The sequence below is a fragment of the Rhodnius prolixus genome, unplaced genomic scaffold (assembly GCF_049639745.1).
Source record: "Rhodnius prolixus isolate KJV_2025 unplaced genomic scaffold, Rpr scaffold_3, whole genome shotgun sequence".
NCBI lineage: Eukaryota > Metazoa > Arthropoda > Insecta > Hemiptera > Reduviidae > Rhodnius > Rhodnius prolixus.
In genome coordinates this window covers 29,759,855-29,780,133 of record NW_027411603.1, presented here as the reverse complement: position 1 = coordinate 29,780,133, position 20,279 = coordinate 29,759,855, and the positions used below count along the sequence as shown (strand labels likewise).

At 35.4% G+C, this 20,279-nt stretch overlaps 3 protein-coding genes across 7 annotated transcripts in view; 1 reads left to right on the top strand and 2 right to left on the bottom strand.

Annotated features, from left to right (window-relative positions):
- Positions 1–20,279, bottom strand: part of LOC141452295 (uncharacterized) — a 592,044-nt gene that overhangs the window by 79,909 nt on the left and 491,856 nt on the right. The window lies entirely within an intron of this gene.
- The window catches only part of LOC141452335 (uncharacterized), a 94,777-nt gene that overhangs the window by 47,552 nt on the left and 26,946 nt on the right, over positions 1–20,279 (bottom strand). The window lies entirely within an intron of this gene.
- The window catches only part of LOC141452302 (acyl-CoA synthetase short-chain family member 3, mitochondrial), a 54,127-nt gene continuing 34,806 nt past the window's right edge, over positions 959–20,279 (top strand). The window contains exons 1-2 of one of the 2 annotated variants that reach the window (XM_074124297.1): positions 13,709–13,916; positions 16,783–16,937. In XM_074124297.1, coding sequence (XP_073980398.1) covers positions 16,934–16,937 — 4 coding nt within the window. In that variant the 5' untranslated portion in view covers positions 13,709–13,916; positions 16,783–16,933. Of the gene's footprint in view, positions 1,236–13,708; positions 13,917–16,782; positions 16,938–20,279 lie in introns of those variants that run through there. The other variant, XM_074124296.1, reaches the window with a different exon arrangement.

Here is a 20,279-nt window from a genome sequence, read left to right as displayed (position 1 = left end):
TTACGTGTAATGCCAATCTGGAGTCAAAATGACTCCTATTATTCAAGTAAACTAATCTGAGAAAAAGAAACTAAGAATTCCACGGTCTTCAGCTCGTGACTATCAAATGGTGAGAGAGTGGGGATAGCATATCTAAGAGCATTTCGGGATAGCTATGAGTTGTGGGGAAACAGAGACCATTCCTATTTTTTTGGGGTCAAATTGACTTCAGATTGGCAATGCAGTGTTAAGGTAGCACACCATTTAACTTAGATTGACTGCAATATCTATTTAATGATAAACTATTATTAAAAGGGTTTACAAAAAAAAAAAAAATGCTAATAAAAAGTTTAAAAATTATGAGGCTAAATTAAAATATTGGTATCACAGCAGTGATGAGCATTTTCTTTGACAATAAAACGGTTGCCTTTTAATTCCATATCGTTAGTGGTACCCTGTACGTTTTATTAAAACGAAATGAAAATTAGTATTCCAATGTTTCGAAACCGTTAATTAAAATTGTTTTAACAATATACGTCGATAGCTTTATTCATTACACAGCTGCCTGTTAATATGACAAAACGAAATCCTCTTATATTTAAAAATAAATACCACACTTCACAAGATACGAATTTAATTTTTAATAGTAAAAAAGAGAACCAGGATTTTTAGAATTGATTATCGCATTAATTGGCGGCTTATTGTTGACCTTCAAAATAACTTAGGATATATTTTTATCAGTTTAAAGCCAATTATTATCTAGCAAGAATAATCTCAAACAAAAAATGAACCTCCCAAGTGGATGAATGCTATAGAGATACATAAATTGAAGAAAAACAATAAAATATTCAAATTAGAATTCAAAATTTCCAATTAATTGGAATCTGCACCATCTGTAAACAATTGTAGATGTTCACTTTGATATTCTCCCCACTATTTGAAAATACTTTCCCTCCTGTTATATATATATATATATATATATATATATACTCATTTGTCTACATATAATTCAAAAACAATTGTGGGAACATAGTTATGCTAAAGAGTTTTTGTTAAAAGTGCAATCCAATAGCTAGCCAATACAATAATAATATCTGTTAATATAACATCGAACAAAATATTCAATTATTCTTTAGTTGGTGCTACGACTTGTAACATGTGGTCCAATACTGGGAAAAGTGAGGAAATTTTGGGAAAAAGGAACACTTTTACCTTCACCAGCCATATCCAGAGACATCCTGCTCATCCACATCAGAGTTAGTGTTTTTAATATTATATTTTATTTAATTTTATAACTTTTATTTCGGCACGACAATAAACATTTCTTTGTGGTAATTACAATAAATGTGGCTAATTACTTTGATTTGGTTAAAATTGATTATTTTCAAATTCTTTTAGAAAACATTTGTTTTAATTTAATAGGCTAGTTTTATGCCATAAAACTGAAGAAATACCCTCAAAATTTCTGTTTATACATTTTTATGATCTTTACTAGTTTTTTGGATCTAAAATTGTAGAGAATATTGATTCTATAACACTTTTCATTACTTTGATCTATTTTACATATCTGACAAACTGTCAGTTGGTCTAGGATGATTTTTACGATTTTCTGAATTGTTCTGAGGTTAAAAAACTATTTCAAGTTGGTAGAAAGTTTCATTTTAAAATGAAAAAACATTTCCGTCAAAGAAATTGCGTGGGTGTATATTGATCATTTCTGGTTTCACTTAAGATATATTCCATCCATTTCTGGCTTCCCTCAATGACACCATTATGGTGTGCGTACTCGAATGTTTTTTTCTATCTTGAGGATATGATCCTTGGTGCTTCTAGTTGTGCAGAAGTAGTTCCCATTGCCGTAGTTGTTCTCTCTTTAGTTTTTGTCCTAAAATTGTAGGATAATAACTTAGCTAGCTACACTCCACTTTGACGGGCTCACTCCTATTTACTCGCTGAAGTATTCGTAACCTAACTTTTCCTTGGAAAAGGAGACTGCCTTGCGTTTTCAATGTTCCAGAGTAGCTCGTGAGTTATCAAAATAATGTCCTGCTGCTTTGCTCCAGCTACATCTTGACAATGCCATACTCATATCTTTAGATCATTAGTTAAAGGTATCAGCTAGCATTGGCGATTTCCCTGTTCCATCAACATTCTGTTTAATTGTACTAAACGCAAGTCTACACCAATTATTACACGGCTGACATTATCCACATCAAAAATTACTATAACATTAGGACAATGCTAACATCCAAGGGAGTTATAGCTTAGCACTGTGGACTTGGCTTTGAAAGCAGTCGTTCTAACTCACTTACCTCTAAGTAATACTATTGACCCACATTTGGGTTGCCCTGTGTCAGATCTTATATCGCAAAGTATGTTCATGGTAGCAGCATTAGTTAAAAAACGTTTTGAGAGAGAAAAAAATAAAAATATGAATCGCCTCATTAAAAGTAGCACAGCTATAAAACAGGATGCCCATGACAATTTCTGTTCCACCAAACTTAAAAGTAATAAATTTAGCTAGCAGACCGCCACTATATGAATTATCAATGTTCGTATTGTTAGTATTTCTGGTAGAATGTTATTTTTATAACTTACGAGATATATTGAGATAGTTTCACGATAGTTTTCAAGTGGAATATTACTATGTCGTCCGCATGTAACCATAAGCAGATGTTTATTCTTACTTATTAAAAGTAAAGTAAAGTAATTGCCTATTTTTTCAGGCAGGCTTTAAGTCCAACTACCAATTAGGTGTCGTGGACGGAGGCGACTAGCAAACATACTTTACTGTAAATTTCTTTTATTAACTATCAAATAAAATCCAAGGCCTAAGACCGGAAATCGAACCCAGTACCACAATGCATATTAGCTTTGCAGGTCTCGCCTCTTAACCGCTCGGCTACCGACTACAACAACAAGGTATGCGGGCAGTGGCAGGTACCTTCATTTCGGCATTCCCGTCTCTTTGCTAACAAACAATTCCTTATTTATTATTTATTAATAATGTCATAAGAACCAGTGAAACACAATAGCCCAAAATGTTAGAAATATACGTATAAGATAACAGACGACTTAGGACCCTGGCTTGAAGCAGTCCTTTAGTTATTGGTATTTCTTTATATTAATTCATTAATAACAAAACTGATTATTTTATTCAGATTTGTAAGGTTTTCTGGTTATTTTCACGCTTTTACCCCAAACCACCCAAATTATGATTGAAAGAATTGAAAGCTCTCTTAAGGACTAAAGACATAAAGGTCTCTTATAAACTCTGCTTGTCCTAAAACCAAATTGTTAAAGTCAGAATCGTTCTTTAGGCTATTGTAATCAATAAAAGTATACGATTTTTGGTTATGTTGTTGTTCTTATTAATGATATTAACCCATTATTTGGGTTATGAGAAATATTTCCCCTTTTTAAAGAACAGTTTAGCATTATTTTACTCCAGGAAACGTCATACACATTCATTATCCCAAATCAAATCTAACATAAACAGTAGATTATGTACCCACTCATCCAGAAGACATTTCATGAGGAATTAAGCAGAATCACTTGGCTTTGTCCCACTTCAAGAAACTAATGTTGGTGCTCCTTTAAGATATAAAAACTATCCAGTTCTGGGTTGAAATAACCAATGTACGTTATGCACTTAAAACTTCATATACATACAAACAATGTTATATGTAAAGTGACCACACGTCCCGATTTTGGCGGGACAGTCCCGCTTTTTGGTGGACTGTCCCGCGTCCCGCCGATTTTTAAAAATGTCCCGCTTTTTAGAAAATATCTGCATTTCTTATTTAAAATGTACTGTAAAAATATGTTACCTATTACTTATTAAGTATTATGGTGAATATAAAGAAATAAAAAATACATTAAAAAAAACACATGAAATGCATGCAGAGTAAACTAAATTAGGCAATGTACCCAGTTAGATTTACTCGGTGGTGTTCGATCATTGTCGTTACGTCTCGTACATTAGGATCGTCTAATTGGGTAACATTAAAAAAGGAGATTTTATGGGAATATGTGGAAAAATCTTTTGAATATATTAGTAACCATTTTCCGAAAAATAATATTCGCGAAAATGATCTTTTTGATGAGGTGTCATTGGCAAAAAGATATGTTACAGATGAAAAAATTAACTATTGGTTGTCTGCAAATGTGGAAACAGACAAAAATTTGACGGAGTTATTCCTTCATTTTATACAGAATAATATTCCTCATCAAAATATTTTGAAAATTGAAGAGTTCGCGCTCTCCCTTCCAGGAACAAATGCAGCAACAGAACTTGTTTTTTCTAGTATCAATAAAATATGGACAACTGAAAAAACGCAGTTGAACATTAAAACTTTAAAATCTATATTAAGTGTAAAATATAATTTGACCAATTCATGTGAAATATTTCACAATATTTTAATAAATGATCCGAATCTATTGCAAAGTATTCACTCGGATCAAAAATATGACCGTGAAAGAAAATCATAATTTTTTTAAATAAAAAATTTAATTTGATTAAAAATCATGTTCAAATTATTATTGCCACTCTACAATCCAGCAGGCCCATCGCGTTGTGGACACCATCGCTACATCACTGGAGCTTAAACATTTCTGCGCTGGAGTATTCTTGGATGTCTCACAGGCCTTTGACCGAGTATGGCACAAGGGTTTGCTATGGAAGCTTAAGGGTATTCTACCAAGCACATACTGTCTTATACTCAAATCCTATCTCTCCGACCGATTCTTCCTAGTAACTCAAGGCTCTTCTCGATCATCTATTTTTCCTGTCCTTGCTGGTGTACCACAAGGTAGCGTCTTAGCTCCTCTTCTCTACACAATCTTTACAGCCGACTTACCTTCAAATCCCAACACCTCCATATACACCTTCGCTGACGACACTGCCATTCTCTCCACACATACTGATCCTGTCTTCGCTATCCGCTCTCTACAATCTCACCTTCACTCACTAGAACCCTGGCTACAAAAATGGCGAATAAAAATCAACCCAAACAAATCCAAACACATAGTCTTCACACTCAAACGAACAACTCTTGGACCTGTCTTCTTATATAACACTCCTATCCCACCAGCCGACCATGTGCGGTACCTTGGACTGTACCTAGACAAAAGACTAACTTGGAACCCTCATACGAGACTTAAACGGGCTGAATTACACAAACGATACAAACTCCTTGCTAGACTACTGGACAAACGCTCAAAACTAACACTACAGAACAAGCGTCGACTGTACACTTCCCTTCTTGCTCCAATATGGACTTACGGACTTGAACTTTACGGGACAGCTAAACGATCTAACATCAACAGATTACAAACACTCAAATCTAAATAACAATCTAAAATACTCCGCCGCATTGTAAACGCTCCCTTTTATGTCAGTAACCACTCCATACACACAGACCTCAACATTCCATTTATACCAGAACTTGCCAAAACCCGCTACAACACATTCCACCAAAAACTATCATTTCACCCTAATCCTTTAGCTGCAAACCTATTCTCAACCACACTTCCCTCCAACCCCCAAAGACGGCTGAGGCGCCGTTGGCCCCGTGACCAACTGGTAAACTAATGATGGTCATCACTGGATGATCATCATTCATGATTGCCACGCCATTTTTATTGTACGCCCAGCATATTTACTTATTGTACTGTACGAGTGCAGGTGTAAATTTCAAATAAAAGATAAAAAAAAAAAAATTATTATTTTTTACAAATATTTTTATAGTTACCAATAATTAATAAGAAATACATTTTAGTACAAGTATATGAATGTATACTATAAAATATATATCACTAAATTGTATCTCTCATTTTATCCCATTTGTCCCGCTTTTTCTCAATGAAAATGTGGTCACTTTAGTTATATGCAACAATGTAACATATAACAATCGAAATTAATACCATATAACAACATTGTTATCTTCCTGATTGTTAGCGTCTAGTTCTCAGCAGATAAATTAACATATAAATACTAGGTTGAAATGGGAAGATGTAAGATTGGCTACGATTCAATTGCTTTATTTTTCTAAAAAGCATGGGCTTGAAAGAAACTGCATGCATACGCTCGAACCATAATAACATGAATTGTACTATAGAAGTTTACTTGAGCATAAATCAGCTAGTCTTCAAAATATAAATATATGGACGCCGATATGTTCTGTGAATGTAAATCTGTATACATCAAAATCATCTTGGAATTACAAACATTTTTAATCTTTAAAACCTTAAAAATATTTATAAAAATGAAATGAAATTTTTAAAAAAAGAAAAAGTTATTTCCTGGCGAAGCTTTCTTGATAAATGATATTTTAATTTAAGATGAGTAGTTACAATCTAGTCCCACACTTGGCCATAATAAATACAATTCTTTATTTTTTGAAATATTTTGTTCACATTCTATGCATAGTTAAAATATTGTTGATTCTTCGCTTCCATGTTGTAAAGATTTTTCAGGGTTTTTTTTGAGATTTTTCTGAAACCTATTTACAGCAGCTGTAGCAGTTTCTGACGCCTAACAACAGGGAAATGTTTTTAATTTTGCTTCGCTGATGTTTTTAATGAGGAAAAAATCAACGTACTCCTTTTACAAGATAATTCTTTCCAGCACATACGAGGGTCGTTTGAAAAGTCCGTGCAAAAATAAAAACTACTTAATTTTTTGGTGTAAACCTTTTTTATTTTTCAACATAGTCTCCTTTTAGGCTTATACACTTCGTCCAACGCTACTCTAGTTTGCTGATCCCCTCCGAATAATAGGATTTGTCCAAGTCTGAAAAATAGCCATTCGTTTCTGCAATCACCTCCTCGTTTGAATAAAATCTTTTTCCCGCCAGCCATTTCTTCATATTAGGGAACAAATAGTAGTCCGAGGGAGCCAAGTCTGGAGAATAGGGGGGATGTGAAACGAGTTGGAACCCTATTTCCATTAATTTTGCGACCACAACTGCTGAGGTGTGAGCTGGTGCGTTGTCGTGATGGAAAAGGACTTTTTTGTGGGCCAATCGTGGGCGTTTTTCTTGCAGCTCGGTTTTCATACGGTCCAATAACGATGAATAATATGCACCTGTAATAGTTTTACCCTTTTCCAGATAGTCGATGAGGATTATTCCTTGCGAATCCCAAAAGACAGTCGCCATAATCTTTCCGGCCGAAGGAACGGTCTTCGCCCTTTTTGGCGCAGATTTGGTAACCCATTGTTTAGATTGTTCTTGGGTCTCTGGAGTGTAGTGATGTATCCATGTTTCATGCACAGTGACGAAACGACGCTTAAAGTCCTGCGGATTCTTCTGGAACAGCTGCAAACCGTCCTTGCAACACTTCACACGATTTCGTTTTTGGTCAAGCGTGAGCAATCGCGGCACCCATCTTGCGGATAGCTTTGTCATGTCCAAATGTTGATGCAAAATATTATGTACCCGTTCATTCGAGATGCCCACAGCACTAGCAATCTCACGCACCTTCACTCTTCTGTCATCCATCACCATATCATGGATTTTATCAATGATTTCTGGAGTAGTAACCTGAACTGGGCGTCCAGAACGTTCAGCGTCACTTGTGCCCATATGGCCACTCCGAAAATTTTGAAACCACTTATAAACTGTTCTAATCGAAGGTGCAGAGTCACCATAATGTTTATCAAGCTTCTCTTTAGTCTCCTCAGGCGTTTTGCCTTTCATAAAGTCGTGTTTAATCAACACACGAAATTCTTTTTCGTCCATTTTTTGAAAATCACTCGACTTCCTCGATTCAAACGAATGCCAAACACAAAGAAATAGACCGATCTGGCTGAAACTTGGTGTGTGTTCTTCCAAGAGATGCTACTAACTAAACATAACCTTGATACGCACCAGTGGTGCTATCTCTCTGACTTTGCACGGACTTTTCAAACGACCCTCGTAGAAGCTTATTCAGCGGTCTATATTGAATTGAACTATTCTGTTTTAAATTCTATTTTGTATGATACATGCAAGCCAGGTATCTTTTGATGTCTAAGTGCTAGAAGTTGATGAAGAAATATACAGCCCCATCCTGCAATACCCTATTTATGAAAATAGCTTTTCAAATTTATCTTATTTATTGGTTTATAGATTTTCTCTTCCAATGAGCTTCTTACAGCTCACAATCCGGTGATGGAAAATCTTGTCTGTAAAGAGAGAACACTGTCCGAACACCAGTAGAGCACTGAAAAAGTTCCGGGCACTCAGATTGGTGACGCGCCTTAAATTTTTTTAAAAATTTATCTTATTTATGGAAAAAAATCTATTTGAATTTGAATTTGAAAAGTTTATTTACAATTTAAGAATTCATACAAATAAGTATATATACTCGTAAAAGGAGGTTTCAGGCTGCAGCGCCTATATACTCTCCACAACAATGATTCTCACTTTGATAAGTACTCCAGACTTAATATAAGGCAAAAAAACCTTACAACAATATAACAATTATCTATGGGTGCCCGTCGGGGATATGACCCAACTAACCTTAAGCATTTGTTTTGAACTCTTTGTAACTTCCCGTAGTTGGTGCAACAAGTATTGGACCACACAGGGGCTGCATATAGGAGTACGGAACGGATATAGAGATAGTAAATTAGTTTTTTATTAAGAAAATCTAAGATAGAGTTGCGGTTTAGCAGAGGGAACAGACTACACATAATTCCTACCGCTTTATCGCACACTAAACAAATCTGTAGATTTATTTGATTTTATTGTAAAAGAACGAAAAACCAAAATCTGTTTAGATTTGGGTTAGAAGAAGAAAATCTATGTTTTGAGGTTAATATCGCTGATTGCCATTTAATGTAAACTGGCTTCTCAAAATATTATTTGCAAAACATGAAGTTTCAGAGGTAATTGTTAGTTCAAAGCTGGATAATATTTTAACCAAACAATAATGAACGAACCGTATTAGTTGTAGCGGACGGAGGCGGATAGCAAGCATACTTTACAACAAACCATATAATCAGATTAACCATTAATGCAAGGCCTAGACTGGAAATCAAATCTAGTACCAACAATTCATATTAGCTTTCCAGGTCTCGCCTCTAACTACACGGCTTCCGTGACGCCTACGATTCAGATGGTTACCTGGTAGAAATACACTATTAAATTCTAAGCCCTGTATCTGACCATAATCTTGATACTGATCTTTTCACGTCTAACCAATCAGAGTTCAATAGTGGTAGCTTCTTCTCTACTCACATATTCTTCAATAATAGTTAGGTATGAGTCCCAATATGTGGAGACGACTTGCATGGTACTTAACAAGAATTAAGAAATCCTACCAGAAATCTAGAGATGCCCGTCAAAGAGACAACAATTTCTCAAAAAATCATTTTAACTGCATCCTCTCGTCCTTTGTACCCATAAAAGCTGGAGTCCCTCAAGGAAGCATTCTAGGCCTTTTCCTTTTTCTAATATACATTGCTCACTTACCTCCATCCCAAAATACAATAGTTTCAACATTCGCCGACGATACTGCTATTCTTTCATCCCACTCCAAGCCAAGCCAGTCAGAACATTCAAATCCATTTAAATTTTCTCGAAACCTGGTTCCGAAAATGGACAATAAAAATTCATGAGCAAAAAACAATGAACATTACGTTTAAATTGTGGGAATTATTGTGTCCTCCAGTTCAACTGAACGGTGTAACGATTCCACCAGTTGACGTAGTACGATACTTACGTCTATACATTGACAGGAGATCACCTGGAACCTATATACTCGACTGGAACGGCAAAATGACAGCAGACGGGGACAAATTGACCACTGACCTTGACTTAAATCACAAACTGACAATCTACAAGACTCTGTTAAGACCCATATGGACATACGGAGCAGAAATGTGAACCAAACCCTCTAACTCCTACGGAAAATCCTGAATGCTCCATACTACATTTCTAACCTTACCACACAACAATGACCTTCACATCCCCTTTGTCTCTGATCTAATAATGTCTCGCTACCGCAACTTTCACAGCCTCCTAGCTCCCCATCCTAATCCTCTTGTACAACAACTCTCCTCTCTTAACCTTCCAGACAATCCTCCTCGTCGCTTGAAGCGAAAGTGGCCTAGGTACCTACTGATGTGAGTGTAATATCCACTGAGAAAGAGTTCCATCATTGGGTGGTTGCTTTTACATTACATTCATGAGAACTTAACCACTTTCATCAAATTTACTTGATGCATCATTTGCTGCAGTTGTAAATGTACTAATAAAGTGGGGGGGAAAAAACTGCATCCAGAATCCAAAGAACTCTATTGTCAAGAATTAATTATGTAGGCGTCTATGGAAATTTTTTGTGAAAACTATTTCAAAAGCTTTCCGGTGAAGAGAGAGTAACCCGTATTCAGGAGTAACCTCCTTAAAGTCTCATGCACCTCTACCCCATTGTTTTGGTCCAAAATAACCAGGTTAGGCCTCTCCTAAGTAGGCTATTCACCTCCCCAAACTCAATATTTAAATAACCTTCTAAATTTGAAGAAATATAAGCATAATGAAAAGTCACTTAACTGATTACATGTTTTTTTTTAGTTCACAGCGATATTTTTTTTTAACAATGGTTCCGTCGCTGTGAACTTATAAAAATTTAAATTTAACCATGTTCTTAGTACAAATTATAAGTTTCGAGAAAATTTACTTAGATTAGATTGATTGAATTAAATGGGCGGGTTCCTCCAAAAAGGTGAAAGAATGCAGGCAATCCAAAATGTCCATTGTTCCCCGCCCACCAATCATCTCATGAGAGGTACAATTTGAGAAAGGAAGAACAATAATCTCACCAGATTTTTATTGTTAATACCCAGAGAATATAATGAAATTTGCGCTTTTGAAAGGTGAAGTCTGCCGCCTGCAAATTTTGGTACTTTAACTATAATCTTTGTTATTTTTATAAAGTTTGTTCGTCAAAAAGCTATTTTATAAAAATAAGAAAAACGCTTGCGTTTCCTTAAAATCCTTTTCTGAAGACTTTTAATATAAAAGTACTAAGTTTATAGTAAATAACTTTTTATACGTTATATGAGACAGGAAGAAAGAGGTTCAACCTATTCAAAATGTCCTTTTCAGCATCTTATTCACCCAATATTATCTGCATATAGCCAAGAGATACAAAGAAGTATAAGATATTAATAATGTCTCCGTCCATTTCTTTGTTATGCTATAGTTCTTTATAAAAAAAAAACTTGGTTTAAACTACTCTTTTTGTAAAATATAGACGCTTACGACCCAATTGTTCAATTTCTAATTCAATTACTTTAGTTTGCGTCAGATGATGCGCCATAAGATGCTCTCCTCCAGAATTCTACAAATCAATAATTTTATTACAAATAAATAAATGATTTTCGTTTGACAAATTACTTGATGGATGACGTAAGGACCGTGGAAACTACCGAAAAGTACGGATTGCCCCAATTTAATTTAAAATATTTTGATATGAATTAGGATGAGCACACTCGTACGTACTTCTCACAGTTTTTTTTGAATTATTTCAATTATAAAATGGAACTTTTCCTCTTCATTTTGATTTAAGAACTAAAATTTTTAATAATTTAAAAGAATTGTTTAAATATATTAACATTTAAATATATTAACAACGCACAACTATATTAATATGTATTCAATGTACGATATACAACAGAGATGAAATATAAGGAAATTGCGCAAATACATACACACACTATCGCGTGCATATGTAGGTGCTTCCAGAGACATGAGCGAGTGAGCGACGATCATCCAGTGATGGCCATCCTAGGAGATCGGCGTTTTGTGATGAGATGGTCGCACGGCCACTGCCTCTTTAGTCTACGATGAGAATTTGAAGGACGTGTTATGGAAAACATGTGGCAAATCAGAGAGTTGTAATAAAAGTAATTTAAAATATTATTTGTTCATTTCGTGAAAAGGAATTTGGATGCAAAGTTCTGGGGCTTTCCCAAATATTTCGTAAGTCCATGAACTTATGTTGAAGTCATCAATGATTTAGTAAAAATGATGAACGGTTGTTTCAACAAGAAAGTATTTTGATGAGAAAAGGGGTGCTGTAATTCAGATAACTTAGGTATCAAGAGTGGTGGCTTGCCACCACGGGGCAGAGACAGGCGAAGGAGTTCATTAAAGGCTATTCGCCGAAGGCTGACTGCAGAATTAATCCGTCAAGGCCGTAGGGCTATAAGGATGATTGTAGGCCTACTAACTGGCCACTGCAGGCTCAGGAAACACATGCATCGCATGGGCCTGGCAGATGATAGCCTTTGCAGGTTCTGTCAGGAAGAGGAGGAAACGGCACTGCACGTGTTGTGTCAGTGCGAGGGGCTCCAATGGCTAAGACTTGTTACTTCTCGGGAGCTTGACCCAAAAGTAGCTCTCCAGCATCAAGAGTCTGATTAAAAGGACAGGTCTGGAGGGTGAGCTTTAGAGTGAGGGGAGCCACAATAGATCCAAAGGGGTCGCAGTGGCGTAGGCTAGTTTAATCTAATCTAATTCAGATAACTATTAAATGTTGTAGAGTAACTACATTTTATAACTTGATTAATTACGAAATATAATGTACTGAATTATGAAATAAAAATGAAAATGAGATGTTACTAATTTACGTAACACACAAAACCAAACATGCAATTAAATAAATATCATATTAAAATCACAAAAGTCAAAATCAATATTTTTTGAAAAAACGCACAAAACTGTAGAATTTTTTTTTAGATCTAACTGAAATTATCAAGTCACTTATTGGCCTGGGTTATTCAAAAACACAAGGCTGAAATGCTGGATCAGAGAAGATCTAGCTGATTCCAGAAGTGGGCAGTGGAATATGAAATGGTCCTCTGTCAGCTGTTGATTGCCAGTTGTGTCACAGAGACAACTAGCGGAGTCCAAGTTACTAAAACGGTCCCAAATACTCTCTAAACTTCCCATGGCCAGTAAGTGGATCTTTGTTCTTTTCAGTGAAATTCTCGTAGTGTTCATCACATTCATATAAGCTGCGTTCTTCTGAAGTTTCGCAATGATATGAAAGATTTGCTGTATCCTTTCTTCTAGAGCAGTACGTTTGGCCGCAGATTTCGCCAGGGAATCCGACTGTTCAATCTTCCTCTTGTTCCTATGTGTGCTCTTGCCCAATTGAAGTAAATAAAATAAATTATTCAATAGCTCACAAACCCTAAGCGTTATTAGAGTTGGCTTTTACTGATTAAGCAGGATATCTAGCGAAATCCTACTGACTGTGAACAAGTAAACCTCTTTAAATATTACTTCTTTCTTCTAACCAAATCAAAGCCTCCAAAATCGCAAGCATATCCGCTCGATTGTTAGAGAAAAAAGGCCCGATCTGGTGCGTACACGTTTGTAAGTTGTGTACTTTAAAAACTGGGTATTATTAGTAATAAATAAATATGATTTAAAGAAAAAAATGAATGAGTTGGAACCTCAAGTATAGTAGTAAGAGTGAGCCGTTAGAGTATCCCTTTCTAGATTAGTTTTAAGACCTCTTATGGATGTTATTTGCAATTGGAAGAATTGCAGACCAATATTTAAGCACCAAACAAAGAGAAGCTATCAATGAAAAGACAGGTGATATTATTTTTGAGAAGTTTAGGGAACTGATCACATTTTTTTAGTGTGAATTAAAACATTTTCCGTTACCTTAGCATTTATTTACATGTGGAACAATAGAGTTATAAATTATAACTGTTAATAGTAGCCTAAATGAACAATAGGGCAATTCGGAATTTGATTTCTCTTTAATAATCATCATTACAAATATTGAAGGTCTGTTAGTAAAATACAATGATTGTTTATAAGCAGCAAGCAGCCATAAAAAAATTCAAAATGATGCCAAGTGTGAGAAAAAAAATAATTATAAATATTTAATAGTAAGAAAAATATAACTATATTTTCGTACAACAATTCAAGGTAAATTTTTAATTCCATATTATAATAATTATTTCTAATTAATGGACTCATCAAATAAATAACTTCTTAGTAAAGATGTTAATAAAAGCTTTCTTTTAGAACAGGTTTTTGTCTTTATTTTATTTGACTTTCTGATGCATTAAATGACTGATACAAAATTTCTATGTTTTATACAAATACAGTATATTTTCATTCATTCCCAACAAATCAGATGAACAGAGCAATCTGTACGTGAACAGCGTAAAGAGAGAAGTTACCCACTAGTAGTTCTTTCGACGTGATACCTGTATTGATAGTCAGTCCCAAAGGAGATTTCGAGGCCACTGGCAATTCAGTCAGCAGGGTAGGATATCGTGAATGTCAGTAAAGGTAAGACGAAAGGGTTAGTGCAGTATGGTATGGTATTGCTCTTAGCTAGCAGCTTTGTAAAAGAGATATTGAGGAATTGGTGACGTAGAACTAGGAATCCACTATTTGACGAAATTTTTTTGCACTAGTATATCTATCATGTCCTTGGATTTGTCTTTCAGCTCAGCCTTAGAGTTCTAGCTCATAGATCCATATTAGATTAAACGTTATGGAGTAGTATATAATTAATCCTTTTAAGGTTACAACGTTAATTTAGATCGTCTTCCAATAAATCGGTAAGGACCGTTTTGTCGTGGCTTGTATTTTAAGTCTGGGTCCCATTTAGATGTTTGCCAATAACAGTCTGAGAAAGAAGTAGACTGGTGGGCAGTGGTCCCGCTAGAAAGTTTGTCCAATGATCCATGGTACTTTGAAACAAAAGGCTTGTCTTAAGAATTAGGAAGATGATAAAGGCGTAGTACTTTTCGCCAATGTGGCTGTGTCTAATTTACACAGTGTAGAGTTTGATTGTGAATGTAGAGGGTACAGAACAGGACCTAGAATATTCCTCTGTGGTTATCCTGCGTCCACCTTTGAAATAGGAGAGATTGCTGCACCATCTCTTGTCGAAATAGGAGCACAGCATAATGCAATAGGTAAATGAAAGATACAATTTCAATTTAAATGACAAATTTTGGATACAAATCCCTGGATAACTTCCAAAACTTCTGCGGTGCAATTCAGTTCTTTTACCAATGCTTAAGCTACCACCCAGTGGCATTGCTAAATTGTGCATTGCTTAGAAGTATATAGACCATTATTAAAACCTAAAGCGTTTTAATGACTAAAATTTTATATTAACCAGTTCGTAATGTTTAAAATTCAGCGTAAATAGACCCTGTCTGTATTTGATTATCCAATGATTAGTTGACAAAGTTTTGTCTACCTAATACTTACTTTGGGAATCAAAATTGAGTACATGACAGAAACTGATCAAACGATTTCAAAGTTGCTAATTATGATTTTATAAATAGTTCTATAAATGTTCACAGATAACATCGAAAACCTTCTTCCGTTATTTTCACGTTCGTATTATTAGTTTTATCCAGTACTATGTTTTAATTGTCAAGTTAAATGAATTTCTGTGAATCAATATAAATTGCCTGCTTTACCAGATGTTCTTTATCCATCAACCAGCGTTTCTTTTGTCCGTAACTGTTTATTCATTAGCAAAACCGCTTTATTTAGCAGCTTATAATTTGTAATAAGTTTGACAATGGTACTAGAATTAGACACAGAGCTATTCTGCATCAACAGCATATTAAAACATTACTTTTGGAAAGTTACTCTGGCATATTTCATCAGCATATTTATTGCTTCCAAAACAATTGTTCTGGAGTTGAAAAATTTCCAATTAAATAAAAATAGAAAGTTAGCTTGGAAAAATCATCTCTGATATAAAAGGGATTAAAGCACACTAATTGCCGTTGTCCAGTCGTGTACGCAAAATCCTGCATCAAAGAAGAATGTATTTGTTTTTAAATCACCGCTAGCCCACGTCATCCCATGATGTTAACAACATCCCTTGCAGACTCTACTTATAATAAATACATACAACGCCTCCTAAATAATCCATTATTCATTGATCTACTCTCTTTTTTTCGCCTATTTTTCACCACTTCATAATCGATGAATATATATTGACACAATTTAAATATTTATTACATTATAAATTTCCTATAAACAAGAAAATCTTTTATTAAAACAATAACTTCATTTCTAATTGTTAGCGCCATTTGTGGGGGTTATTAGGTTTCAGTAATCCTAATTTTGATCAGAAATCTCTAAAAAGAATTGTCTTAGAGAATTTTCCAACTTTAAACTGTATTTTGTACCACAAAAAAGAACAGACCTAAACATTTATAGTCATGCACAAACAGGATGTTTTGTTTTTAGCAAATCGTACAGCTTTTTGTTCAATCAAAGTTCCGGTTAACTATTTTGGTTAATTTCTTGATCGAAGATTTCTATTAAATCATGGAATATTTGAGAAAAAGATATGATATTTGATTTCCGTTTTATTTGTTCCTTTTTATTTTAATTAGTTTCGAATTTTTGATCCATTTTCAGTTGATTCAATCGTTCAGAGAAGTGTGACTCTAACGATAAAGTCTACGGTAATAGATAACACAATTTTAGAATATTAATAAACAGTTTATCGCAAACAGATACTATAATTTTCACCCTCATTCATACTTGTTACTTATAAATACATTGGACAGCATATCAGGAACGTATTAGGACAACAGGGATGCACCAACTTTTAAAATCCAAGGGCTACACTTGCATACAAGTGTTGATAAAAGTCGCACTACCGAGTCCTCATCAATGGTGTCTATCTTTTCATAATAAAACAAATTAGGGACGGAATTAACTCAGTAGTTAGCTTATACTAGATTCCCATACGGAGATCCCGGTTTTGAATCCAGCTGCTGCCTCTTAGATTTTCTCTTTCTAGGTGGAGCTCCTTACAGTTCCTAGGTGATGCACAGTGATGTGAGAAGGTGAAAAGATGATGGACAGCAAATTACCACAACGTGGAAAGAAAGTAGATGGAATGAAGAACGCAGTGATCGGCCTGGAATAGAAAAACTGGAGAATGACTGGAAATGGGTACGAAAAGACGTAGTAAAGAAGAAGTAATCCAAGTTCAAAGAATGTAAAGTATTATGACGTAATTGGAACTGAGTGGAAGAATTAGCTTTGAGGACTGAACAAAACGTCTGAGAAAACCAATATTCATTTGTTTTTCTCTAATTCATGTTTGGAGTAAATACTTGTATAACGATTGGACAGTGTTTAAAGTTTGGAGCATTTAGTCAGGTTTAGAGATAATGGAGATAATATTTTAAATAACTTGAATTGGGCTTTTAAACTAAAATATAGCGATTTTTGTGTACAAATATTTGGTTTAGTTAGGATGCTTTTGAAAATTAGGGTAACCCCTGCTAAGTTAAAGCCCGCTAATCATGGCTTAACACGTCAATTGCGGGCATGGATTTTGAGTATCCTGTAGTTCTAGCATTTTACATGTCCTAGGGATCCAGTAAGCGATACAAAACCCTGGAAATATGAAAAATTTCTATCTGTGAATGAGAACGTTGAATAACTTAATAATCTCACAAATAATATTGTGAATATAATAAATAATAATTTAACAATCTCACAGGTTTTTTAAACCCAGTATAAAGATACTCCAGAAGGGGTCGTTGTACTGCAACTCTATAAAGTTCCAAAAAAGGACACCTTAAAAAAAGTACATTCAGGGCCGTCGACAGGATTTTGAGGCCCGGGAATATATATATATATATATATATATATATCATTCGTTTTCCTTTTCTTTTTAGGAGTACATGCAGAGACTCCGGCTCCGGGCCCCGCGCGAAAGTCCCCTTTCCCCCGTCTGTAACCTGGCCTGGGTACAATTATATCTTACATATTTATTCAAGAATAGTTCATCGTTACATCAATAACCTGTTGACCTATTCAGTTCAGTTAGAACAAAAAAACAACACACCAATTGAAGAAGTCTCGGAAGTCAGAACTTAAATCAAAAATACAATAAAATAAATTAGATTTGTGCAAATAATATCTGAAAAAAGAACAGAAGGCGTCCTTTCCTAATTTAAGAAAGGACAAGGACAACCAGGTGTTAAAAAAGGACTGTCCTTTCCAAAAAAGGGCAGTTGGCAACCCTATCCATAATGCAAAATGACAAATAAAACAAACTTGATTAAACAAATCGAAAGGCTTAGAGTAAATGAACTCGGCGTAAGATTTACTGTAACATTAACTAGAAATTGGCAACACTGTATCTATATTCAATTGGAAGTAGTTCATGGAAAGCGGTAAGGTAGTAGCTTGTAGTAGATTTGGATCGTAGGTTAGGATATGATGGATTATCGATTGAAGTTAAAATCAATTTCTGTGTACAGCTTTTTTTATAAAATTTTTTCATGAACCAATATAACGCGCGTGTTTGAACACTATTTGAACAGACTTCTTTTATTTTCTTACAAACTGCAAAAATTGCCATCGGTTTCACTGTGAATGTTTTGCTTTAAAACCCAAATCAGTTTGTTTTTTTCTTAAAAAAACAGAAACCGCTTTATAAAAATGAAAAGAAATCTAACTCTATTTTTTTGTGAAGGTTTGCTCGGACAAAAGGAAAAAATATTTATCATTCAATCAAAATAAAAACCAATTAAAAAAGTGGTGCTAATACCTTTAGCAAAACAATAGATAAAGGCTAGGAGAGAGCAGCTGACATTGACGTATTATGCTGGAATGTGGGGGAAACCAACCCATCCGTTGCATCCGACTTTATTTGAGAGCCCTTACGACCACCAATTTCAACAGCAGAGAACGCGGACGCGTCCTCTGGGCGTCAGAGCTAAAAGTGTACTAGAAGCGGAGAGGCTAGAAATTGGTCCAGTGGAGTCTTGGAGATATAGTTCTTTTCCTCCTTGGTTAATGAACTTTCCACGAATTAGGTTGGATCTGACAGCACATAAGAAAGAAGAAACTCCTCCCGTACTTTATAGGCAGAAACTCTTAGAAATTTTAAATTTCTATATGGATTACCGACCCATTTACACTGATGGCTCGAAGATATGCAACGGTGTAGGATGTGCCATCTACACTCAAGGAGTTACCGCCACGTGGACACTTCCCTCGCATGCTACAGTGTACACAGCCGAAATGTATGCCATCTGGCAAGCATTAAAAACGATATCTGAAAGAAATTACTCTAAAGTCCTGGTGCTGACAGACTCTCTCAGCGCAATAAAGGCCCTTCAGGATAGATTCTCAGACGATCCATTTATTATCCGTATCCATGAGACATTGCATAATCTGAATACATGTGATAAAAAGGTAATCTTTGTATGGGTACCAGGTCATATAGGGGTGGCTGGAAACGAGAGAGCTGATGCAGCGGCCAAACAGGCTGCCTGCTCAAATGCGGATCTAGCCATCCCTGTCAGACCGGACGACGTAAAAACATTTGCAAAGTACTCCATGTTTAAAAAGTGGCAGTCCGAATGGGATCCCTTAAATGAGAAGTTGAAGCAAATTAAGCCACAAGTGCTTAATCAAATAGTAGAGAATTTCCCGCGTAGAGAGTCGGTAGTGCTCACCAGACTCAGAATTGGGCATACAAGAGTCACCCACGGATACCTGCTAGTGAACGGAAGAAAGCCGAAATGCCCACTATGTAGAGAGAGTCTGACCGTGATCCACATGTTAGAAGAGTGTCAGGCCCTTAAAGGAAAGAGACAAAGAACAGGGCTACCATGTAACTTGCGGGCAATTTTAAAAGAGGGTTCCCCTTATATAGGAAAACTGTTTGACTTTTTGAAGAGTAGTAACTTGTATAGTAAAATTTAGATCAGTTAGGTTAGGCTAGGTTAGGATATCTTAAGCGAGGAGTGGAATATCGAGTACACTCCTCCAGAGTGAATGTAGAAAGCGTGTATGTAATTAGTAAGAATGTATTTATTGGTATGAATGCACTTGCTGGTATAAATGTATTTATTAGTAAAAATGTATTTATTGATATGAATGTACTTGCTGGTATAAATGTATTTATTAGTAAGAATGTATTTATTGATATGAGTGTATTTTCTAGTATGAATGTATCTTCTGGTATGAATGTATTTATTTAGTTAGTGCTTAGGTAGTGATTTCGTTAGCAATCCCCTGATACTAGTTAGAGAATGGCGCGAAACGTTGGGCTGACTTCTCCCCGTCGTCGGATGCGATGGTAAAGAGAGTAAGTCAAGACCATAATACCATACTTCCTTAGCTCCCTCCGCCTTTGACCATTCAAAGGCGTTGTTTCGGATGCTGGGTATTTTGGGCAAGCGCCATTCTAGCTCGAGTGGAAAATGAAAGAGTGTGAGGCGCTAATAACCTCGCAGTTGATGCGCCGGACAAAAAAAAAAAAAAAAAAAA